This window comes from Cyclopterus lumpus, chromosome 23 (genome assembly GCF_009769545.1).
Source record: "Cyclopterus lumpus isolate fCycLum1 chromosome 23, fCycLum1.pri, whole genome shotgun sequence".
NCBI classification, from domain to species: domain Eukaryota; kingdom Metazoa; phylum Chordata; class Actinopteri; order Perciformes; family Cyclopteridae; genus Cyclopterus; species Cyclopterus lumpus.
Window position 1 is genome coordinate 4,330,997 of NC_046988.1, and position 24,750 is coordinate 4,355,746.

The window sequence follows — 24,750 nt, forward strand, 5'->3', positions numbered from 1 at the left end:
AGTCCGGGGGGCGTTTCTGTTTATTTATTTATTTTCCAAAATTAGCTAACGTTAGCCACCATAAGCTATTGGTCATACCAGATCAAGTAAATTTGATTTTTTTTTCTGACCTCCCGTCAGTCCCATTGTGGTGAAAGATATATCTCAGAAAAGCCAGATGATTCATATTTAGTGCACCGAGATCAACGTTTAAGGTCACTGTGACCTCACAAAACGTTTTGGGCCATAACTCAAAAATGTACATGGTAATTCTGACAAATCCACACAAATATCTGATAGGAAGTCATGGCAGTTTGAACCACACCCTGATTGCTGGGTGCGGCGGCCCGCCTCACACCGTGTACACATCCGGCAGAGCAGCTGGTCGCTGACATTTGATGGACTCGAATGTCAACCAATGAGGAAGTGCTTCAAATGGCCACTTGAGGCCGGCTCCAAAAGCAACATGACAGGATGAGTATCGCTAATCCGTTGACCTCTACATTTTATTTCCCCGCTGTGAACACAATGTAGAATTGTCCTCAGATTTGGATCCCGTGCAGTTGAACCTTTTTGTTCTCAGAGATGTCCGAGATCGTCAACACAGAATTGTACAATCACTGATAGCAATCTTTACTGAGAATCATTTGCACTGTACAAGCAGATATAAATATGCAACCATAAAACTTTGAGCGTACAGTTAATGTTCAGTAACTAAATGACTAATATGCCAAAGACGCATTCAAGAATTTCAATGGAAAAAGGCTTTGTAATTATTATTATTATAATATTTGTTTTAAAAAGAGAACACAAATAAACAGGAGGAAGAAAAACCATAGAAATCCATGACATTGTATCTGCCTGACGATATAGTACAAAAACAGCCCAGGCTGCAGTAACACTTGTCCAGAGGACATGTAGTGGATGGGTAGCACTTGTTTTTCACGGTTAGAGGCCAAATTAGCAATTTTCACAAATAAACCAGAACATTTTCTACAAGCCGGTTGATTGTTCACACAGAGGTATGGCTAGTCCAGCATATGATACAAAACTGTCTAATGAGTTGGCAATTAAGCAGCTGCTTCTTCTTCTTAGTGATGATGTGTCCTCTGGGTGTTGAGTTCAGGAGCAGGACTGCAGTCTGTACTGAGGAACCTCCGATGACGTCTGTGCCTTTATGGGAAATACTGCCTCCCGATGGATCACGTGGGTGCCCATCGACTACGGATCATCTTGTGGCTGCACTACACGAGAACTATTCAACTCTTGTGGGAGAGCATGAAGCTAACTGATGCATTGTCCAGCAAAGACACCCGATTTCAAGAACGCTAGAGGATTAGAGTGGATGGGCTTTCCAAGGAGACTTATTTATAGATTCCTCGTAATCCACGATAACATATTTCAGTGTTGACACTTCAATTGTAAAATTAGCAACATTTAACACGCCTTTTCACGGGCGGATCTTTGCATTTCCAAAATACAAAAATGTAGATACTAACTTGTCCATCACTGAAGTCGTACATCTCTCTAACACCCTCACTCGTGCCACCAGCACTGGGAGTGTGTACCCGGTCCAGACGTTACTGCAGCCTTCACACATCCCAGGCTTGAAAGGCGTTAGGAATTAGGAGGGCTTGGCCAAGGCTTCAAGTGGGTTGGTGGGGAGGAGGAGTGCAATCAGGGGTCCAGTGGGATGAAGGGAAAGGTCAGTCACAAGGCTTTATACCGAAGGGTCATAGGTCAGGAGTATATACAGAAGGGGTGGGAGCCTTTATTGCCGACTCCTCAGAGATTCCACCAGCCTACGAGGACAGAGAGCAAATATAATTCAGTACTGTAGAGCACGCGTAATGTAGTGAACTTCTTGATGAAGCTCTCCACATTGTCTTGTGGCTTTAAAATGGCTGGTATGCAGGGCTGTATCCCATACTTGATTAAGGCCATTGAGATGTTAGTCAAGGCTGAGTCCTGTTCTGTTTGGAGGTCAGTATAACGTATTTAAGGCCCCACAAAACAAATAAAACAATATCAGTTTAATTACTCGATATTTCAAATATTTTGGCCAATTTACTTTTTTTAAGCTGTTGGCCCAAATTGCGCTCTGGGATATCTTTAGCAGCAGGACTGCTAAGACTGGACTTGAGTACCACAGCGCCGCTGGTGTGCTCACTGTTGACTAATTGATAAGTACAAATGCAGTTTAGGAGGAAAATAAAAAACTAATTTCTCTCACCACATCAGACATCTAATAGGATGTTGAGTTATTCCTACTTTACAACTATTTAAAAACTATTTACTGCCATTTCTAGTACTTCTCCATACACCAAGAATGGTAAAACCTACCATTCCATTGCCTCATCAAGACCTGTGCCCTTTGTGGCGGAGGTCTTGAAGATCTGCCATTTCCTGTCTTTGAGGGCGGGGAGGCCCAAAGAGTTGGCCACCTCAGCAGGCGTCATTGCCTGGTCCATATCCTGCTTATTTGCAAATACCACCAGGATAGCTTTCTTCAGCTCTTCCTCCTGGATGAAACACAATGATATGTGTGTGAGAGAGAGAGAGAGAGAGAGAGAGGGAGAGAGAGAGAGAGAGAGAGAGATTTGCCAAATAGCAGCTAAAAGTATCCGTGTGATGGAAGCAAATGAACAGCACTTAAATACGATTTGATGGAGTTATATTTTGCTTTTTGAAATTTCCAGAAAAACATAAAAAACAAAGTGTCTCGGATGTTCAAAATGACTATTTTTCATTTTGAATTTGACCAATGCAATATAACCAGAAACATTTGTTTTGATTTATTCTAATTATATTTTTGGACAATTGGAAAGTTGGATTTTGTGAATATATTCAATATTCACATGAATTCAAATTAAGTCACATAATTGTATTTGCTTACAGTTGGAGGTGAAATTACAATACACACTAATTTTTAGGGACATCTAACAATTACTTTAACCATATTTTGTCACGGTCGAGTGTTGGACAAATACATAATGTGACCTCATGGTGGCAGTAGAGGAGAAGTGACGGTAATATAATTCATCCTTTGTGGACATTCAATGTCATGGAAATGCATCTAATAATTGATGAATAATTTGCATCTGGGCAAAGTGTTAAACATTCCTACAGCTCCGCCGTTAGCATGATGGTTGGAGCTTGTAATGAAATATCCTCACACCTGACATGGTTCAATGTGTTTAGGTTCTAGTTGAGAAGAAGACCACTTACCTCCAACATGGCCACCAACTCAGACTTTGAGATGCCCATCCTGTCGCGGTCGCTGCTGTCAACGACGTAGATGACCGCATCGGTGTTTGAGTAATAACATCGCCAGTAAGGCCTGGGAAGGAGAGAGAGGAACAATAAGGTTGTCGGAAGAGACAGAGAGCAGGATGGAAAGGTAGAAGAGAAGGTCCATCAAAGAGCGAGTGGGCGAGATGCAAGAATGAAGAAAAAAAAAGTCTTGTTAATAGGTTACAAAGCCCTGACTTCTCTGTTTATACCTAAGATGCTATGTCCATGGTCGACATACATAGATGTCCACACAATCACTCCTGAGAGCTCCACAGAAGAACCAACATCTGCCCCTCATAACCTACCTGATACTTGTCTGTCCACCCAGATCCCACACCTGGAACTTCAGATTTTTGTACGTGACTGTCTCGACATTGAAGCCGATCGCTGTGTGGAGAGAAATCCAAATGGATAGAGTCAGAATATGAGCCTGATTATTACCAGCATCTTGTCTGGAGTACTGCGATTATGATATGCACTAAAACACACAGTGATGTGAGGGGGAGAGCAGGAGAAGAACATGTGCTGAAATTTAGAGAAAGAATTGGTCCGTATAGTGAATAAACCTTTAAAAGTCCTCATGATTTTGATCAGCCAAAATGTACTTCTGTAAAGTAGAACAAATATGTCTGTATAGTTCCATTTCATTTTTTATAAAGCACAAACTGACAAATAATCTTTCATTTATGATGGCCTTTAATTCAAACTATTTGTTTTTCTCCTGGTATCCTCTCTAACAGTACTGCACATACTCTATCAAATATAATCAATTCAATGCAATCCTGTGAAGCGTGATTGTCTCTCCAGTCAAAACTTGTGTGCCAAAGAGAAGAATGTTGACCGGACTGGCTTCCTATGGTAACCAAGCCTCTCAATGTACACACATGTGCCATTGACAAACTAATTACTCTTGAAGAACAGGTTGTTCTCATACCACTATTGAAAAAGAATGTCCTCTCGCAAAACTGAGTGTCAAGATGCCTGTAAAGAAACATAACAAACCAGTACATACTGGGGATTGTGGTGACCACTTCTCCAACCTGCAGCCGGTACAGAATAGTCGTTTTTCCTGCACCGTCCAACCCCAGGATCAGGATCCTCATCTCCCTGGTGCCAAACAGGCCCGAGAAGAGATTAGAGAAGAAACCACCTACAGGATTGTCAAACAGAAGAAGAAATTAGTGCTGAGAAAAGCCGACTTTGATTAGCAGATGGCTAGAAAATGTATGAAAACAGCAAATGTTGCGTCATATTTTATTTTATTTTACGAAATGAATCACTTTGGGCTTCATTCACCAATGATGGGCACTTTTCAATCTTTTTTTTTTTTTTTACTTTGCATTAACTTAACAATAAACATTAAATAGTTAACTGATGACACATCAACTGCTAAAATAGGGGTTACTTTATGTGCAATAAGAATTACAGAAAAGGAGAGAAATGCGAGTCCCAAAAGATATCAGGGTGCATGGTTTAGCTTTTCTATCCGGTTATTATAATTCACACGCCGGTGGCCCGATCAGTCAGTTTTAATTGGGTGGTTAAACAAGTTAGCTATGGTTAGCTTAGCTTCAGCAACTGACGTTAAGGCATGATGGATTTAACTGAAGACTGCGAGTTGAGCCGCTTTTCTCGTATTCCCTTGTGTAAATTATAAAGCAGTTCGTCTGAATAGCTCGGAGACAACCGGTTCAGGAGATGCCCACCCTTAAACCCACACACGGTGTTCACGGTAAACAGCTATCTGACGTGAGCGAGCTAGCAGGCAAAAGTCGCGCTGCTCGTTAAGGGAAGCAGGCAGATACAAACCAGAGATATAACTATGCATACGCATGTAGGCTACACGTACTCAAAGGCCAGTTACATATTTAGTTGGCCAGTAGTTAAAATACTGACCCATTTCGATAAGACTACGGCCCTTCAATCAGCGATTCTGTGTCAGGCTGGATGGGCACCTTCTTCCGTGTGGTTGACGTGTCGCTGTACTATGTCACCGACTCTCGCCTCGACTTCGTTTTGTTTCGCAACATTCAACACATTATAAAACGGGATGGTTAAATGTAAAATATACGAAGATACATTTATAGGACACGTTTTAAAAAAAGAAAAAAGGCACAAACCGTGTTTTTAGATTTAAACGCTTGAATCTGCTTTATAAAAACATAAATATTGTTAACGAAAGTGCTGTTGGTGCAAAGAAACTTCATCCCGACGCTGTGGTACAGGGTGCGTTCAAGATGCCAAAACGGTGTCGCGTTCCCAAATGTTACTTAGCTATTCTCTGTAAAAGGGAATGTGACAGCAACGGGTGACTTGTTTTGAATGCAACTCACATTAGACGAAGGAGTTGCCCTCTCCCAACAGCATCACATTCATGATCACCTCAGACAAGAAATATTATAAAGATAGATGTAAACGCTGCTACGCGCAACATTAATTTGATGCAAAATGCAACCGTTCTGAGCAGGAAAGAAAAACTCCACAATGCGGGAATCGCTTTGAGCCATAATTATCAACGTATGGACCTGGTGCCCGTCGGCTGAGACATCATTTACGATCTGTGAGACTGACGAGGCGGGACCGCCGACAGGATGGTGGAGCGGTCGGACCGAGCCCCTCTGCTGGATTGGGAGGAGGTTCCGTCCGCGGAGAAGCCCAGCGGACCATCACCGGTGGCCGCACACGCCAAGGACCGACTGGCGAGCCCCTCCAACAGCCGTGCCTCACCGGGTGGCTCCGCTCCGGGGCTTGGGTGGAGCAGCGGTCCAGGGGGTCCCACTCCCAGCAGGTCTGCGTCCAACGCGGACCGCTGCGGCGCCCCACCCGCGACCTCCAGCACCCCGACGGGCCAGGATGAAGCCCTGCAGTCCGACAACGAGGATCATCTCTCGGATTCAGGATCGAGGGAGCTATCGCTGGAAGACAGGATGGTGAAATGGGAGGAAAAGGACCAGATCGTTTCGGTCTTTGTGGTCACCTTCAATACCAGATCAGGTGGGACATCAAACATGCAACCTGGAGTTATTAAACAGCTGACACAATGATGGGAAGGGAGCGTGTTCTTAGCCAGGGGGAGATAAAACAACAGATGCATAGTGTCTTACGCCCAAAAGGAAGAGCGCCTGTGTGTACCAGCTCTGCAGAACCTTCGCCTACAGGTGTGGCCTTTTCTGACCTGGCAACACGTTTAGGGACCTTATTTGAAGCCATCTCGAGCCTAGACAGACAAGTCCAGATGTCAGGATGAGTTCTGTGATGGAAATCCACCAGCCAGCTGTTTCTGCAGAGCAGCTCTATACATTTTTAATGGGGGGGGGGGGGTATGTTGAAGACGGGCTGAACCCCTGTGAAAACAAATCTGCCAATCGGGTTACTTACGTGGAGTGCTAATAATCAATGTAAGAATCCTGAGATTAAACGGTTCAACAGGATGGGGAACACGTGACTCGATTGCGACAGAGGAGATTCCCTGCAGGGTGGAGCTGCAGGTGCGTTATGATTTTGCAGCATGTCACATTGACATGACACCATTTAAAAAACAACAACATATTGGCTTAGTGGAAGGTTCACTAATATTCGTACTCGACAACCCCCATGTGACACAGTCCAATAGTGGCTCTGACACATGAAGGTAGATTAGCTGGTTCAATTCCTGGTCCATACAGGCAATCATGTTAGTGTACTAATGAGTTTAGTTGATGCCACATCTTTCCTGAATACTAGAACCAGCTTTCACAGGGTAACACATGATGTAAAGCACACACCATTATTGTTCACAAATACATTGGATAATTACACAGTATACAGTAGGGATATATATATATATGAAATATATTTATATATTGAGAGAGTTGGCTGTATGTGTACCTTTGGAGAGAAACATACACTTTTATTCAGTATAATATTAAATTCTACAAGATGAAACAGTGTGTGACAAATTGCACATATGGTATACCAACATATCTAGTTATGTCAACAATGTGTGAACTATCAGGACATTTGTGTCTGACGCAAGATAATAAACCCAAATTGCCCCATTTCTACTGACCACTTCTGCTTATTCAAACAGGTGCAATCCACCCCAAAACATGCAGTCAGGTGTGGTTCGGATACTTAGAGAAGTGACAGGAAATGAGGCAAGAAAAGAGGGTTAAAAGTGCAACAAAGTCATGAAGACAGCCTGATGGTTTAAATGAACAAATGAGAGTTCTGAGTCCACACTGGAGCAGAGCAAGTAGAGGATTAATTAGATTAGGATTAGGATTACTTTCTAGCACCTTTACTAATGTGGCATAAGGCTGCCAGAGTGAACAATGATTTGAGGAGGATTTCTTACAGAATTTAGACAAAGCATTCTGATGTGCTTCAAATGGGATGTCAAAATACATGATGACAAAATGAGAGGTCTCCAGGGCCCTGTTAACACTGGTCTGTCCGCACAGGAAATAGCTTTGATAGAGCACTTTGCACGGCACGATACTTAAAGCTAAAGACTTTAAGTCAATAACCGCAGTGGTTCTGGAGCATCTTCGGTGTTCAGCTGCAGGTGGATGAAACGGATCTGGAGGCTCCATCTGATGAATCAACCCACGTTTTTCGGCAGAACTTCCACTGACTGTTCAGTGTAGCTGATGATTACATTTAAAAACCGCCTCTCATCAGGCCACATGTGCTCAGCCACACAGTGAAACCACAAGGACTCCAGTCGGCCTGCGTCACCGTGGTTTCACAAGCGTGAAAGGAAATGGGTGAGAGTGTATTTACCGCCGGGTCTGATACCAGTGCTTTGTCTGCTTGCTCTCTCTCTGCTGTGTGGGTGTGATAGGAAACATGCTGGAGTGGTGTCTGCCCAAAGACATGGACCTGGATGGAGTGGAGTTCAAAGCCATCGCCAGCGGCTCCCACCGGGTCACCACAGACTTCATGTAAGCGGTTTGCTGAGCATTTGCACAGTGGAGGAAGTTGTTTACCTTCTTTCTTTTTTTTTTTGTACATCTTGAAGGACAAGACCAAGGGGAGAAAGATCATTTCTAGTATTAGGATGCGGCCCCATTTCTTCCTCCCGGCAGGACAGAGCGACACAAAGTGTTGCCTGGCAAAAGGAAACAGACAACAAAAAAAAGCCCAGCCATCTGGCCGGAGCTTCGCTTGTCATGACTCATGTCTTCGTCTCTCTCCCTCTCTCCCTCCACAGCTACTTCCGGAAGGGCTGCTACTTTGGCCTCGCCTGCTTTGCCAACATGGCGGTGGAGAGCACGGTGGAGAGGGGGGCGAGGATGAAGTCAGTGGGGATCCTGTCTCCTTCCTACACCCTGCTCTACCGCTACATGAGCTTTCTGGAGCACCAGGTTAGGTAAGGGGAGCTGGCTTGTACAAAAACGCACACACAATTTCCCAAAGTGACAAACAACTTGGTTTGTCCGACTAACGTTCCACGGCCCAAAGACATTCAGTCAACACAAACAACCACGATACAAGCTCCGGGGTTTTATCATCCAACACCATCTTCCTCAGGAGGAACATGGAGTTGTAGATGTTTTCCGTGTTTTCAGCACACTTCCCGTGTTGGCTTAGAAGTTGAGCTTTAAAGTGAAACACATTTAGTTAATAGAACAGAAGCAACACCTGATTTTGAGAAGCTAGAACCAGTAATTCTTTATTTGATTTATTTAGCTTAATAAATTACTTTAAATGATTAATTGATTAACAAAGTCTCATACAAGTTATTCATGTTTTCACTCTAAGAGTTTCCCACAAGAAACTACTACCAGTACTATTACTAGTATTACTTGTAAAAGGTTTCACGTTTGGCAATGAGTCTACTGGTAAGTTCACATATGTCCACTAGGGGCCGCTGATGATCCTCCTTCTCCTAGTTCCTCTTCTTCTCTGTCTCAAATAGACCACTCTCACTCTTTCCCTGACTCTAGTTTCCTCTCCCTCGATAGCGCTACACTTCCATTATCCCGAAGCCCCATTCATAATGTTGCTGTTGTGGCCGGAGGGCCGAGAACCTCTGTGTTCCATCCCGGGATGTCCCCCCCCCCCCCGCTGTCACGCTCTCGTCTTTGAACACATCCCTCCCTATATTCATGGCCCCTTTCCTCTCTGCTCTCCCTGGCCTCCTTCCCTCTCCGGTTCCCACACTCCCAGCCCCGCCATGGCCCCCAGTCAGGCTTCCTTACTCATCATTCCCCTCGTAGCTCGCTCCAGATTCCCCATCTGCTGACCGCCGTTATATAAAGGGCTCAATGTTGGTCATGAGGTGGTTAAGATATGTACGAATTAGTGAATACTCCCCTCCCCCCCTCCCTTTTATTTTTCTATGTGAAATCCAGCCATGAGATGAATAGAATAACTTATAATTTGATAATGTATTGTATCATAACAGACTGCTGCAAGAATGGTCTTTTCTAATCTTTTTCTTTTTACCTCAATGCTACCTTTTCCTTCTTTTTGTGTATTTTTATATCACTTTCTTCTTTTTTTTAGGTGAGGAAATAGATGGTTATCAGGATGTAGGGTTTTGTTTTTATGATTGTCTTGATTTGTGATATGACGGGAAACCTATAAATACAAAATTATTAAAAAGGGATTTTTTAAAAATGTATTATATTCAGGATAAACAACTAATTCATTACAGAATAATTACGGATTAATCACAGATGAATATAATAGTTAGAGGCAGCCGCAAGCAGATCATATTTTACTTTAAGAGAAGTTGAGCCTAAAAGCAAGTGGACCAGATTCAGGTGCCAAGAAACCCACATACTCTTCTTGACTATTTTAGATGAGTCTATATAATAAAACTGCTGAACAAGGAACATATTTCCAGTTTTATTGTCACTGAATGTCTTTTCTTTGTGTCCCTCGCTACAGGCTCCAGCTTCAGTCTCCAGGCCACTACTCTCCCCTGGAGGCCTTCTATGAGGACAAGAGAGCACTTCTGCCCCCCAGTGGTGATGGTGTTGTTACTGCATGTCCAGCCAATGCCTGGGGAGCTGCAATCAACCACTGCATGCACCCTGAGATGAAGGTAGGGAGGACGTTTACACTGCTACAGCTGCGTCAGCTGGTGCCTTCCACACTGTGTGACTCCGTAACCTGTGTTTGAATACCTGTGGAGCAGATCACCCACCCGGCAGGCTGTATGTCCCAGTTCATCCGCTTCTTTGGGGAGCAGATCATGGTGCTGTGGAAACTGGCTCTCCTCCGCAGACGCATCCTCATCTTCTCCCCGCCACCTGTAGGCGTGGTCTGCTACAGAGGTGAGAGTGTGTTGATGTCAATAGAAGTTTAAATGAATAGTTAAGACATGTTGGGAGTTCTTGCCTGGAGTCAGATGAGGAGTGATACCACTCTGTGTCTGGTCAACAGGAAGCTGAAGCCAGCAGCTGTGTAGTCCGTTTACGGCCTAAACTTATTGCTTCTGACGATTGCTTTAATGTTTAAAAAATCATTAAAGTGGGGCTTCATTTATGAATATTATCTTGCTGATTAAAACATGTAAGAATCACAAACTTGTGTTTTGCCACAGAGCCTATTTTCTACAATAATCTAAAATCCAAAGGAAAAGTCCCATTGGCTGTCTGCTGGTGGAACCAGTCCCCGGAGCACTTGATTATCATCGGTCTCAAGAGAGATATTTTACAACATTTCTAAATATTCCCCCAATTAAAAAAATCTGTATTTTTATGTTTTTACTTTTCGAAAAGTTCACACAATCTGCGGAAAACTGTCTTTAATCATTTTTATTATGTTGAGTCTGGGGATTTGACATGCAGTTCCTCTCCAGCCGTATCGGTGTCGCCCTCCACCTCTCCCTCACTCGTGCATCTCTCTTCCCTCTCAGTGTACTGCTGCTGCTGCCTGGCGAACATCTCCCTCCCCGGGATCGGCGAGGCCGTGCCCGAGTTCCGCCCCTTCTTCTACGTTAACGTGGCCGACATCAGCGCCCTGGAGAACGAGCTCTCCTACGTGGCGTGTAAGTGGACGCTCGGAGCACGTTAACGTTTGTGGGAAGACGAGGTCTACGTTGGTCTAATATACATCTGTAAGGGGTACGAATGCCATCTCAAATCGTTGACATCCTGTGTGTTTGATGTGCTCAGGTACAACTGAGAAGATCTTTGAGGAGAAGAAGGACCTGTATGACGTGTACGTAGACAATCAGAATGTAAAGACCTACAGGGACGGCCTGAAGCCGCTGCTCCGCCTCAGCACCGCCGACAGGGAGAAATATCGCAAACTCACTGAACAGAGGTAGGTGTGGGAATCAAATGCTGGTGTTGTATCTATATATATTATTTATTGTCAAGAAATCCCATAAAAGGCCAGCGTTAGATTTAATTTAGTCTATTAAAATGCACTGTAGCACCTGATGACTTGTTCCCTCATTACGATGAACAGGGCCACTGTAATTAGTTTGGAGTCACTCCCACTATACTTCGTCCACTGATGTAAAACTACAGTGCACAGCCGTATTAGTACATTATTTATGACTGTGATTATACATTTGTGAGCTGCTTGCACGTGTAACACAAGCATATAAAACATATATTGGTATATATGCACAGTCTCTTGCAGGTTTTCAATGGAACTGCTAGAAATAAAGTGTGTGTGTGTGTGTGTGTGTGTGTGTGTGCGCAGGCAGATGTTGCTGTACTCCCAGGAGGAGAATGGTGACTGTGTGTCCAGTGAAGAGGATCTATTTATCCTGTAAGTCAAACATGATTCATTTAACCAGCCAGTGGCGTGAAAACTCTGATTAACCACAGTAAGCAGAGCAGAGCTCTCTGAGGTAGTAATGACAACCTGACCTTTCTCCCCGAGCAACTGTAGTCATTAAATCTCACAAAGGGCACATTTGTGCAGTCCCCCCCCCCCCTTCAGTATAGAGACCAGGGCCGTGGGAGGAAAGCATACAAAACCAAGGGGAACAGTCATCTTTGTAGATGTTTTTAGTTGTGGAGCTGGGTGAAGAGCCATGTACAGCTGCTCACCCTTCTCTCTAAATGTGGATTCATCCAGGTTTTTCCTGGAGCAGAACAACAGGATTTTCCAGACCCTCGGCGAGGTGGCAGGGAGCCCCGACCCCACGCTGACCCAGGAGAGCGTGAGGGCCATGGGTCTAGATCCTCATGGAGACCGTCTCTTCCTGCTCCACCTGCTGGAGATCTATGGCTACGACACCCTGCTGGTGTCGGAGCAACTGTGCTGCAGCTGAGAGACCTTTGATGAGTGCTGGTTTTAAAAAGGGGGTCGATTTGCCTCGAGCTAACGTCAAGTGCTGCACTACTGGTGTCTTGGAGTCTTCAGGACTGCTTGGAATTTCTCTGGAATAACCTTTTTGTTGTTGTGTATATACCCCTGTGCTGCTTTTGTTCACCGTGGTTGTGCACCCTCACAACCTGCTGGAAAAGGCAACAATCATCCTCGTGTATTATCACCGAGAATAATGTCGTCAATTCGGCTCGACACATGGAGGCTCAGGATGGATTACTTACCCGTGGCTGATTAAAAGTGACTCTCTGGATGGGATACAGCGGCAGTATTTTTAGCACTGAGCCGTGTTTGAATGCCATGGATGGCAGGTCCATGATGATTAATGACTACTAAAGTGGCCTGAACTGTACTCGGACATCAAGTCAAATTTGAGAGCAAGATGGAGCCATGGATTAGTGGGTTTTCAGTGAATAAAACTGATGTATGAAAGTGAAAGTGGTAGCCGTTCTGTAAATAATCCCCCCCTCCCTTTATGTATAGTGTGTCAGTGTATGTGTGATATGGGGTCCTCTGCCAGTGTTGCTTTCCTTGTATCAAGTGCTGGATTTAAAAAGCCTCTATGTAACTACAAGCAGGACAAACCCACCTTAGTCTGACTAAGATTTGTCGTTTAACTGCGACAAATTGAGTTTGTCATTTAATGTTGAGACAAATTACTGAGACCAAATCCGATGTTTTTCACGTGGACACGGAGGCGACTTGAAACGGCTCATTTGCATCGCTGCTCCTGCAGTTCAGCCTCCCAAAGAGCACAGTTTGGTCTCCGATGCTGCTCTTAAATGTCCCGTTGTGTTGGCAGCTCCAGCATCAACACAAAGACGGGCCTTCAGGGAGCGAGTTCACAACTTCAGTTGATTCTCTGTTCAGAGACACCGAGTTTATTGTGAGGTTATTTAACAGCTTCCATCTGCAGCATAGAGAATCGGTTAAGACGCAACACTAACTATTTAGGTACATCTGTACATTTTAAAGCACAGCACAGCAACGTATGCTTTCGGCTTCGTCAATAGAGAAGTAACATTATGTAGTGCATAAGTGACATAAAAGAAACAAGGTTCTCGGTTATTCAGACAGGAAGTGTCAACGCTGCATTAATCAGATTTTGGATTGTTACAATTTTAATGGATAACGAATTAGTGAACAATGGCCTAATTGGAAAAGAAACATAAGCGTTCATGGAGTCATGTTTTTACTTTGTTTCTTTTAGCTCTTCTTTGGCCTTCACCACCTGCTGGAAAATAAAATAGCTTTAAGCTGCTAGCTGCTAGCCTTTCTTCACCAGCTAGCGGCTAACGCTGCACGTCTCCCCTTTAGCGCTGAATAGATAGCATAAAATCTAAAAAAAGAAACCACAATCTGTTGATGCTGGAAACATGATTGTTTGAGTAGTGAGTTTGAACCGTACAGTTAAATGTTCCATAAGTAACTAGCTAAGAGGCTTAAAAAGCTCCACAGATTAGTGATAATTCTCTGCAAGTTTGTTAGCGACCTCCTTCACGTTCCTGATGAATGCAGCTTCTAGTTATTATTCCCTTTGGTGGGACATTTGATTTCAGCCTGCATACCTCCATAGGGCAGGTATATCTTAATGTGTGTAGCAAGGTCAGGGTGTTGGGGGTATTTATTTTGGACTAACCATCATTACATTACTGCAATGTGAAAATCCATGCGCAGAAAAAAAAAAAAAAAAAAGACTAATTCTATTGAAATAACAAAGTCAATTATATTGTTGATTTTCATCTGAAGAAGAATGCTTTCTTTTCCCCATCGAAACATTTCGCAGAAGCTAACCCGGTGCTTCGGTTGCTGCACGCCAGGCACAATGTTATTCTGTCATTTTATGTTTTACAATGATCATTTTTTTATTACACATGTTTCCGTTTATTTAGAGTTTCTTTAGCCGTTTATCATTGAGTGTAAATATTCAATTGCTGTATCTGATGAAATGGGGTCAGCTGAATGTGTTTTATAAGGCAAATATGATCCCACAGAGCCTCTGTGCACCACTGAACCCCTCATGCAATTATGTGTCCGCTGTGCGAAAACAACCTCAAGCATTTTCTTCACGCCACATCGCATGGCACCTTAGACTACGTGTACAAAGCTGAAGCAGCCATCTTTGTAGGTGAAGGGATAATCCAACTCATGTTAAAACACCGTCACTTTATTTATTTTACCGTAAAACCATTTCAGAAATAAAGTGCATCACCACTGTTAAGGCAAACGCAGTTTTCAGTCTGAATATTGTTAATAACAACCTTTACATTCCTGAACCACACTTTTTATTTATTCATTTTATTAAACGTTTATTTCAACGCTACGGACGCTTTGGCCTGTTGTCGTGTACTTTCTACAGCGCCCGATCTCGAACATTCACGAGTTCTTTTCATTGTCGCCAATGATGATGAAATCCTCACCAGTACACGCGCTTCCATCACTGAAACTACCAGTGATGCGCCATCTGGAGCCATTGGTGTTGGTGCCATACTGCCGGCCCGTCGCAGCGGCTTTCAGGACGGTCAGCCAGCTTTGTTTGAGGTCCAAGCCATCGCAGGAGAAAGTGTGGGTGGTTCTGGGTTGCCTTAAACAGAAACCAGACTGACCCCGGAGCTCCTGAGGGGAATCCTCCACACTGCAGCCCAGGAGTGGTATACTGGAGAGGGGCTTCACATCCTGGAGATATGCGGGCGGTCAACCAAAGGGACAGAAAAGCAGTTGGTGGATACAAAAGGCTTCAGATGTGTGTGGCACAATTTTGTATAAAACAACATTGTGTTTTTTGTCAATAATAATAATAATCCTATGGCGGGGTAGCAACAGAATAGCGTGCTCTTCTTTCTTATAGAGGGTAAGTGATGTCACCGTTTCTAGTCAGTGGTTTATTGACGCTTACTCTACTGCCGGACCAAAATGTACAGAATTTACCCTTCGTGTCATTAAACAAACATTTAATTAGTTTCTGTGTACTAACTGCTTGGGAGATTTGTTTTAACATTCTGGGATATGTCAATGATTACAAACAACATTGATTTTGATGCATTTTCATTGTAGCTCCATAGAGCAAAAATAGTAAAAAATAAACATTTTAAAGTCAGGGCTCTAGATTAAAAACCTGATAGAATAGAATGCATGATCTTATGTCGTCATGGTTTGGGGATAAAAAAAGAATTGTTGTTTCAGTTTGTGTATTTTGGCTATACAGTTTATTATAGTCTTCATATAGGAGCTGAGGTTGAACTCCCAAAAATCTCCAACTATTGCTAAAATGTATGCCATACGCATTAACATAGTTTGTCACCTACAGTATCTGTGTATGTAGCCGGACACTTAGGAAAGTAATGCAACACTAAACAAACAAGAGTACAATTTAGTGTTATTAAGTTTCATTAAATAAAAGCAGAGTGGCATTACTCTGCAGTAACAACATCCCTTTCCAATTTGAGCAGTAGTTCCCTTTTTCTGCCCTGTGAGCACACGATTGCAGATGGTGACTGCTGTGTTGTGTTTGAGGGGCAGTGACAGTGCTGACAACACTGCATGCGTGTCGTATAGAGACCGTCTCTCCCAAATAACAGTGACATACAAAACGGAAACGAGTGTGGGGCAGAATAACTCCCAAGTTTGGAAATAAAATGCAACGGTCACATTGACATTAGTCTTCATCTCAGAGATCCCAACCTGTGGAGCTGTGTACAGGAGGAGGGCCGCGGGTTCAGAACGGGTGACGACAGACCACGTCTGTTGCCAGGTCTTTGGGTTGTCCCCGTACAGCAGGAAGCCACTCATTACACAGTCACTGGACACGGGAGATGCCTCCGACTGGGAGAAAACACACGTGAGAAAATACATTGCTTATAAAGACTTAGATCCATGTTAAGTTGCAGTTGATGCTTCTAAAAAGAGACTCGCCTCCAGTATCCTTCTCTTCTTTCCCATCAGGATGGAGTAGCAGGCTTTACACACTTTGTTCAGCTTGTTGCCGTCATACTCCAAAGCCACTTTGTTGTCTGAACACTTCCCGCACACCACCTTGGGGGGGGAGCAGAGAAACCGTCACTGCTATAGTGTCCTGAAAAAAGAGCTTTGGGCCCGTGTGGCGTGTTCGGTACGAGGCCGTCACTCACGCAGCCGCAGGCTCTGCAGTGGTGCCTCCTCCTGGTGAGCGCGTTGAAAGGTTCCTGGCATTTCATGCACACGGTCACCTCGTTGTCCCGGATCCAGCGAGGGGCACGTCGGCCGAGCTCCTCCGTCTGTAAAATGCACACATCAGCTGGATGAGTTTCTGAATATATCATTATTACTATTATTATTATTATTATTATTATGACATTGCTGAAATATGTTCAAACTTACATATTCTTCTACATTTAGCTCCTTACACGCCAATTTGAAGGTTTCATGTTTCTTCAGGAACACGTCAACGGCTTCCTGAATTACCTGGAAATAAAACTTGTTTAAAAAATATATATATTATATTATATTGCACCAATATTATGTGTTGCACCAAACCCTAGATGAAAATACCCCAGTACCTGTATCCACTCATCTCGGTCTTGTTCAGAGCTTGAACAAACAACAAAAAACATTTTAATAACACAGGAGTATGTTCACAGACAGCAGTTACATTAAATCAAATTCAGAAATCAACTTCACAACTATGACATTTTCTACCAATGCTGCACAATCAAATTTAAAATTGTTGTTAAACAAATTTAGCAGGCAGACAAATTTACGGTCAACAAAAGCAAAAAAAAGCAGCTCAACTGTTATGACACACACACGCACACACACACAGACACACACACACACACACACACACACACACACACACACCTGGCCTGCAGCTCCAGGGTCCTCTCCTTTCCAGAGACCTGGAAGGTGTGTGGGTGGTCTTCATTGGTGGTCTGCTGCACCTGCATGCCATCCACTCCGATCCTGCAGCGGACAGTAAAACGCTGCCCGACGAGGCTGAACTTAGGAGTGCAGCACAGCAGAAAGTTGTTGAACTGTGGAGGAAAGTTAAGACGCCATGATCTACAAGGCTCCTTTTGTGAACCCGGATACAAATTAGATTGACCATTTTTTACGGCACTCATCGCTAGAAGTTTAAAAATTAAAAACGCTACGATATAAAAAAGGCGAAACTGAAGTTCGAGGGGTAGATACGAACAGTCAAAAGGTTCTCGGCAGATTATGGAACGTTGTCGGTACAACAAAATGCCCAGAGAAGCAGTGTGAGCGTTTCTAACCAGGAAGAGGTGCCTCTCCATGGCGGATGTGTTCCTGGCAGCGAGCTTGAGCAGACGTCCTTCCCTGAGGAACTCGTTAGTCGGGTTGACCACCTCCTCCTCGCCAACCATCTCATAGATCTCCAGCAGCCGCTTCCGGCTCTCCTTCAGGGAAACCAAGATATTGATTCAACCTAATTTCATTTATTTCTGTCAAAAATATAATTACAATGACGTGCAGTAAATGCACGTTGCATTTTGCATTATCAAATGCAAGTTTGATGTCAAAATCATCCAGTGGAGGCAATATAAATCATAGCTATACAGCTGTGGCATTCCAAATTAAAATCCACAATAATAAATGGGTACAAATCACAAAATCAGGATCACTTTTTGCCAATATGATGACATCTTACTTAGCACAACGCTACATGATGTGGTGTGTAAATGTAACGTACAGCTTTGTGGATGGCGCTGTTCGAGTGGGTGGCGGCCATGGAAATCATCTGCAAGGATTCTGCGGGAGGAGAGAAAATGGAATTCTGCTCATTACAGACACAACGGCCCATCAGAGACGGACTGCACCTTTATGAGGAAAAAGAGGTACCATAAAAAGACAAATCTAGCACAAGCACTCTCAGAGCAAGAATATTGGATGGTCATAATGGTCCAGCAGACGTACTGTGAGCCAGATCATAATCTGGGTCATCCCTGGGCAGTTTCTTCAGGTAATCTCTGAGCAGCATTTCATAACGTGGAACCCGCTGGACCGGTTCCAACATGTGGTGCTGCAGGGTCAGGCTGCCACACACCTCCCGACTCTAAACACAGGACCACACGTGAACACCGTCGTACCTACAGACGCATTGGGATAACCTCACCGAGTCGGCTTTACCTGGATGTCCTGCACGATAGTCCTGAAGACAGAGGAGCGTTCACTCCAGGTCCTCACCAGCTCCATGGCCTGCTCAAAGTTCTTGACGTAGTCGGCATACATCCTCAGGAAGGGTGCGTGTTGAAGAAGAACACTTCCCAGGCCGGGGCTCTCACACCTAGAAGTGGTGGAAGTGGGAAGGTCCACCACATTTTATTCATTAATAAGCAATGATTTAGGGGTTAGAAATGTACGCCTTCATATTTAATGTTTTGGCAGCAAGTCCTGATGTCTACTTGATGGCCTATTTGTTGCCTTCAGTATGGTCAGTTGAGGTCCGGTGATTGATTTAACTTGCCGAGAACAGTCAACTATCTTGCTTTGAAAAAACGTTTCATCCTGCTACCGCTGAGGCATTATCAGGAAACACAACGTGACACCTTGGAGGAGTTGTTGACGTTCATGACGTGGTTTGTGTGTACCAAATAACTTCAGTTTGTCACATAGCAAGATCACGTTTACACTATTGTAATGAGTGCCTTATTCTTGCAATAAGTGCCTTATTCTTGCAGTGTCTATGAGGTGAACACCCACCAGTGGCCCATGCAGTTTTCCAGGTCGGGTAGCAGGAACTGGCTGTGGAAGGAGTAGATGGAGGAAATGTTGGAGAAGATATTTCTTATCAAGTCGGGGGGAAACGAGCCGCGACCGGCCTCCTCCGTGAGGCTGGAGCAGAACACCTGTGGAGCGAGTTAGAGAGGCAAGACACTCTCAAATAAAATGTGACACTTCACCCTAAAAAGGGACAAGTTGGTAGAGAACTTGGCGATAAAGGATATACATTTTTCTCTTTATATCAACAAGAACAATGCAAACCTACCAAAAGGAACACGTTGTATCCAACAATAAAATTAAAGTCTGCATCAAAGAAAGTGACTCTGGTTATTTAGTGCAAGAAGCCACAAATAAAGTTAGCACACCGACCTGGTCGAGGAGGTGGAGACGAGCTACGTAGGCTCTCTCTGTCTGCAGGAGTTCATTGGCTAGCCTGTACAATTTCTGCTCTTTGTTCTCCTCATTTTTTGTCTCGCTTCCTCCTCCCTCCTTTCTCAGCTCCTCATCGTTGTGTTCCCCTTGAGACTCCTTCTGAATCCTGCCATCTTCTGTAGTTCTAGTGGCCTCATCCCACTGGCAGAAAGACTTGGAGCCATACTCGACTGGTATCTTGCCTTCTTCCATGTCATCATTTATCCCCTTTCTGTTTACTGCTACTCTGCCATTCACTTGTCCCGAGGAATGCGCTATGCCGGCGCTTGATAGCTGGGTTTCGCTTTTGGCGTGACCGAGTCTATGGCGAACTGGTACTTCGATGGTGAGGGCTGACCCGCTGCAGTTGGGTGATTGCAGCGGTTTCAGTGGAGAGCGTTCAACTTTTTCAGTGGGAAGCCTGCAGAAATAAAATGCATCTGTAATTGGAAATTGATTCAAATGAATGTATTTTTTGAGACATATTCATTCGCGATTGCTATATACTGCAATTCCTGCTACAGGAAGTTATTTGGGTAATCAAGGTGTAGAAACCGACCAAATAAAACAAATCCAACCTGCTCTCATCCAAGTAAAAGATCAAGTCGGGCACGCTCAAAGACTTCCCCGTCCTCTTCTCTTGTCCTTCCATCTTGCTGCTTGGGATTCTGTGCAGTCCAAGCCAGGATCTAGACTTCCTGGTGGGGCTGTAGGTCTTGCTCTTTCCCTGCAACGGGCTGGGGGTACGCAGCAATCTACTGAGAGGGCTGCGCTTCCTTGGGGACAATTTGGAAGGACTGTGCCCTCCTCCCCCTCCTCCTCTCGATGGGCTACAGCTCTGAATGTCTCTTTTGCCCGGACTTGGAGGTCCTAAAAGTGGACTGCTTGTCAAATGTGGAATCCCCTGAGTACGTCTGGCAGGGTTGATATGTGCTGCAGACTCTCCATTCAACAAATAGTTCCAGCCTCCTCTGATTGGACTTGTTGAGCCGAGACAATCCTGTTCTGGGCTGACACAGGAAACAGAAACTGCGGGACCTCTTTTGGGACTGTGGTCTTGCTCGGTGCCGTTAACGGGTTGACTGTTGGCGTGAGCGCGCCCTGCCCGGCTCTGTAGGGGGGCGGGCTCAGTAGACACTGCAAAGAGATGCACAGCATCGTTAGCTAATTTAGGATTTTAGAATCATGTCATGCAGGTCCAGTGCATTTATTTATTTTCCAGGTTATGCATGTCGGATACAGGACTCCAGCCCACCATGTGGTTTGCGAGGAGACCCTTTAGCCGGGCTTCTTTCGTCGTCTCCCTCTGCGTCGGGTCTAATGTTTGGTTCTGATCCACAGACTCGGGCACATGCGCTGCCACAGCTGTACGAGCCGCACACGCCACTGCTCACCGCTGGAAGAAATACACACTCACTATTTTAACCCTGCATACTTTCCCCACACTGCATGATAATGGCTTCCGTCCACAGCACTCATTCACACTTTACTGAGGCACATGCAGGGTGAAATGTGTTAAACACAAACAAGGTCAGTTCATTCGGTGCCAACATGGAAAGATCATAAATGACTTGCAGAATTAATGTTTCCCACTTTTGGATCTCGACTACAATTTAAGAAAATGAAACTAGTTTTGAACTTTAAAGACTGATTTTGCTGAGTCCTTAGAAACTACATGCAACATTTCTTAAACTTAAGCCTTTTTGAGCGTATGATTCAGAGGTCTTGTTCCTCCTGAGCCTTCAACTACGAACACATATCACACATGCACTCTCGCCTTGCTGATGCTAATCTCTTGAGAGCATTGTTTAAGCGTTTCTTACATTCAAACATTATTCTCTTGCATTCTATAAGCACTGCGGTTTGTTGCTGTACAGTATTACGCCCCGTCTATTCCTGTGTTGTTGTTTTTATCTGCCTGTATAGTGTGAAATCATGTATACGGCCACTGGTATTAAATCTGTTGTTTTTAATATGCATCTCTTATTTATAACAATTGTTCCATCCTAGACTGAAGACTAAATGTAGTTTAAATTACGTATTGGTTCAAAAGTACAGAATGTTCCAGGTAAGGATTACTTTTTGTCCAGAAAATAAAATAAAAGATTACACTTGGTTTACGCTGGTTTTGTATTTGATCTAACACGTTTTCTTAAGAAGAAGAAGAAGAAGAAGAAGAAAATAAAAGTCATACACATGTTTCATTACTCTTTCAAATCTGTGCACTGACTGTTTGACTGGCATCTTTACTTCACAACAACTTCGTACTTTCAAATTGTGTAACTCTTTGCTTTCTTACCTGGTGTGTACGACCAAACTCATGCCGGAGTATCCATAACGTGTATGACAAAGTAAAGCTCTGCTGTTCACTTCTCTGAAGTCGAACACATTTGTCGATCATGTGTTGAGGGCAAGGGGCCTACTTTCTCAACACTGCAATACTTCTGCTTTCTCACTTCTCTCTTTACCCCTAACGAGTCATTGCAGTCGTCTCAGAGGTAACACTGAGCACTTTACTTAATGAAGAGAGTACTTTCACTCCCACAGAATCTGAAAGTTGTTAGACAGCGCCGATGTCGGTGGAGGTCGAAACTTTGAGAGAACACTACAAAGAGAAAGAAGGCGTGAGGGCTTTGAAAAATATTCAAAAAGTCTATAACATTCGAAGGGAAGAGATTTTGTTAAATAAAACTGTTGTGTGCATTGCCTGCATTTCCATGGCAGCTAGATTTCCAGGCAGCCAGATGATTAAAAAAATCCTAATTCTTACAGGAATAGTTCAACAACACACCTTTTTGTTTTCTGTGACTAGTATTTGTGCTAAGATATATATATATCATATTAATACCGCTTAATATATATATATTAAGCGGTATTAATCTGAATCCAAAAAGCACTACTGGGTGTATCAGTTTCTAGCCTCTCAGTGGTGATTATAAAAAGCCAATGTTATTTTCATTTTAAAAATGCATTAATGGCCCTTTGAATAATTTGTATTAAAAAGGTCAGAGAGACAGATGACACTGTTGAATCGTGCATCCGACAGTACCATTGGTGCAAACATACTTTTATAATCCAAACAGTTAGTTTGGCTTCAATGGGGGAACAGAGTGGCTTTGTGTGTGTGTGTGTGTGTGTGTGTGTGTGTGTGTGTGTGTATGTGTGTGTGTGTGTCCAGGCTGAATCAGGAGAAAGAGATTTCGCTGCAGTAATCCAACAATAGTAAGAGGCTAACGGACTAACTGAGTCGAACAAAGTTGGACAAAACCAAAAAACATGCATACACACCAAGTACTTAACTTAACAATATCATATACTGATGTAAGACAGGCACGGTGTTAATGCCCTCATGCACGGCAGTTTGAGCCTTAATATTCTGGTTCATCTGGCTGTAGAGAACAGACAGTTTCCAGATATATTGGGAATTATACTGATTATATTGTGACCGTGTTACCAAACAATAAATCACACATATCCATTCTTTCTTCTTTTTTTTGCCACAAACTCCACTAAATATAACCAGCCCATCCCTGGTGAATGAATGTAGAACTAGCACCGGTCACTTTTGCTGATGATACATTGAATGGAGACAATATTAGAGTGTCGGCATCCTCCTCCATTATTATTCTGTTTATGTATCAGTACCTTTATTAGAATGAATGCCTTTGTGACAAACAAAGCTAGTGTTAGCTGAAAGGTACTTCACCTGTGTGTGAAGCGAGGCTGTCCACCGCAGCACCTTTGACCCTCCGCCTGACAGCCACTCGTCGGAACTCCTCCGTCTCCGCGCTGCAGTTCAGGGTCAAACTGTTCCTCTTCTTCAGGTCAAACATCGCCTACGAAGAGGCTCGCGTTCCACCTCGAGGCCGCTGTTTGGTCAAAAGACGGACAATTGTACCGGAAGGAGAGAAACAGAAGGGGAGCGACGCGTCAATGTGTTCAATAGTTCACGTGCTCTATCGTCGCATATCTCTCCAGCTGTTTGACAAGCCCCGCCTCTCAGTTAAATCCCTCACGCGCCCCCTGACAAGCCCACGGAGCCCTTGACCAATCAGCTGGCGCACAGTCAGTTTTCACACTGTGACGGAGTCTATGAAATCAATGAGTTTACGTGTTGTCACTTTAATCTGTTTGAGAACAAATACTTTACATGAGTCAATGTTTATGTTCATATCACCGTTTACTTACATTGTATATTTAGACTCCTTTAGGGTCAAGTAAAAGTCTAAACATGTCTCTTTAAAAAAAAGATTTAAAGTTCTTTTTTTTTTTTTTTTTACCAGAGATTTAACTACACCCAGATATCAATTAGACTATATGGTTATGTGGAAGGAAACACGACTAATTCCTCAATAAATAAATAAATTAATGCTTTTATTCCTAAACTATATGGAGCCAAATCCAGGCCAATAGTTTTGTTCATTTGAAAAAAAGTATGCAACCTGAAAATTCCAGTTTTGGTCTTGAACACTGAACAATTCAACAATGTATTCAAAATAAAAATAAGTGTATGAAAAGTGTTGTTGGTTTAAATATAATTTAGATTCAGTGATGTTTTCTTGCGAATAAAATATATTTTTTCATTTTTCAGTAGCAGATTTTAGATTTTCAACTTTCAAACTTTTTTTTACAGTTTCGAATCTTATTTTTTCGGGTTCAAATCTATTTTTCAGGTTCAGACTTTTAGCCGGGATCTGGCGTGGGGGGCGTGTTTTAAATTACAGGGGCGTGGCATCATGAGTGACAGCATAACAGCATTGGACAAGAGCCAGGAATTTTTGTCTTCAGCTGTGAAAAGATTTGATGTCAGAAGTGGGATTCGAACCCACGCCTCCAGGGGAGACTGCGACCTGAACGCAGCACCTTAGACCGCTCGGCCATCCTGACTAGACGGATCCTGTTCATAACACTTTTCGGAATAATAGATATTTACCACAAGAGGCCATTGTTTGCTCACCAGAACCAAACCTAAGAAAGTATTTCTGTTTCTTTTGCTGTGATCAGTTTTGCGTCTTGTTGTTTTATGTATTTTCCAGAATATAAAATAGTTTGTTTGATATGTAC

General features: G+C 43.5%; 3 protein-coding genes and 1 non-coding gene across 4 annotated transcripts; 1 reads left to right on the forward strand and 3 right to left on the reverse strand.

Moving 5' to 3' along the window:
* Positions 1-467: 467 nt before the first annotated feature.
* On the reverse strand, positions 468-5,296 carry arl1 (ADP-ribosylation factor-like 1). Its single transcript, XM_034526585.1, has 6 exons — positions 5,170-5,296; positions 4,286-4,423; positions 3,579-3,660; positions 3,208-3,319; positions 2,323-2,501; positions 468-1,781 (listed from the first exon to the last, which is right to left on the reverse strand). Exons 1-6 carry the CDS (start codon positions 5,171-5,173, stop codon positions 1,751-1,753), a joined length of 546 nt encoding a protein of 181 aa, XP_034382476.1. The 5' UTR covers positions 5,174-5,296; the 3' UTR covers positions 468-1,750.
* A 289-nt stretch (positions 5,297-5,585) lies between these two features.
* On the forward strand, positions 5,586-14,782 carry LOC117726350 (DENN domain-containing protein 11-like). Its single transcript, XM_034526582.1, has 9 exons — positions 5,586-6,267; positions 8,099-8,198; positions 8,468-8,626; positions 10,153-10,309; positions 10,403-10,541; positions 11,126-11,257; positions 11,385-11,535; positions 11,923-11,991; positions 12,304-14,782. The coding sequence occupies exons 1-9, from the start codon at positions 5,865-5,867 to the stop codon at positions 12,497-12,499; spliced, it is 1,506 nt and encodes a 501-aa protein (XP_034382473.1). The 5' UTR covers positions 5,586-5,864; the 3' UTR covers positions 12,500-14,782.
* A 46-nt stretch (positions 14,783-14,828) lies between these two features.
* Positions 14,829-23,615, reverse strand: LOC117726349 (FYVE, RhoGEF and PH domain-containing protein 4-like). Its single transcript, XM_034526581.1, has 16 exons — positions 23,393-23,615; positions 20,942-21,082; positions 20,265-20,823; positions 19,645-20,107; positions 19,255-19,400; positions 18,682-18,838; positions 18,469-18,607; positions 18,245-18,303; positions 17,808-17,951; positions 17,392-17,564; positions 17,091-17,121; positions 16,912-16,995; positions 16,683-16,808; positions 16,468-16,587; positions 16,237-16,377; positions 14,829-15,231 (listed from the first exon to the last, which is right to left on the reverse strand). The coding sequence occupies exons 1-16, from the start codon at positions 23,517-23,519 to the stop codon at positions 14,932-14,934; spliced, it is 2,910 nt and encodes a 969-aa protein (XP_034382472.1). The 5' UTR covers positions 23,520-23,615; the 3' UTR covers positions 14,829-14,931.
* Positions 23,616-24,490: 875 nt separating this feature from the next.
* trnal-cag lies at positions 24,491-24,573 on the reverse strand. The gene has a single exon. It is a non-coding gene; the product is annotated as a tRNA-Leu (tRNA).
* Between the last annotated feature and the right edge of the window lie 177 nt (positions 24,574-24,750).

Bases quoted from the DNA above. Each gene is read 5' to 3' on its own strand.
- LOC117726350 (XM_034526582.1), top strand. From the start codon at position 5,865: ATGGTGGAGCGGTCGGACCGAGCCCCTCTGCTGGATTGGGAGGAGGTT. The intron at 6,268-8,098 runs GTGGGACATCAA...TGGGTGTGATAG, and splicing joins CACCTTCAATACCAGATCAG to GAAACATGCTGGAGTGGTGT. The intron at 11,258-11,384 runs GTAAGTGGACGC...TGATGTGCTCAG, and splicing joins CGAGCTCTCCTACGTGGCGT to GTACAACTGAGAAGATCTTT.
- arl1 (XM_034526585.1), bottom strand. The intron at 3,661-4,285 runs GTATGTACTGGT...CTCTCCACACAG, and splicing joins AGTGGTCACCACAATCCCCA to CGATCGGCTTCAATGTCGAG. The intron at 3,320-3,578 runs GTAGGTTATGAG...TCTCCTTCCCAG, and splicing joins GGTGGACAGACAAGTATCAG to GCCTTACTGGCGATGTTATT.
- LOC117726349 (XM_034526581.1), bottom strand. From the start codon at position 23,519: ATGTTTGACCTGAAGAAGAGGAACAGTTTGACCCTGAACTGCAGCGCG. The intron at 20,108-20,264 runs GTTGGATTTGTT...TTATTTCTGCAG, and splicing joins TTTTACTTGGATGAGAGCAG to GCTTCCCACTGAAAAAGTTG. The intron at 18,839-19,254 runs GTGGGTGTTCAC...CACCACTTCTAG, and splicing joins GAAAACTGCATGGGCCACTG to GTGTGAGAGCCCCGGCCTGG.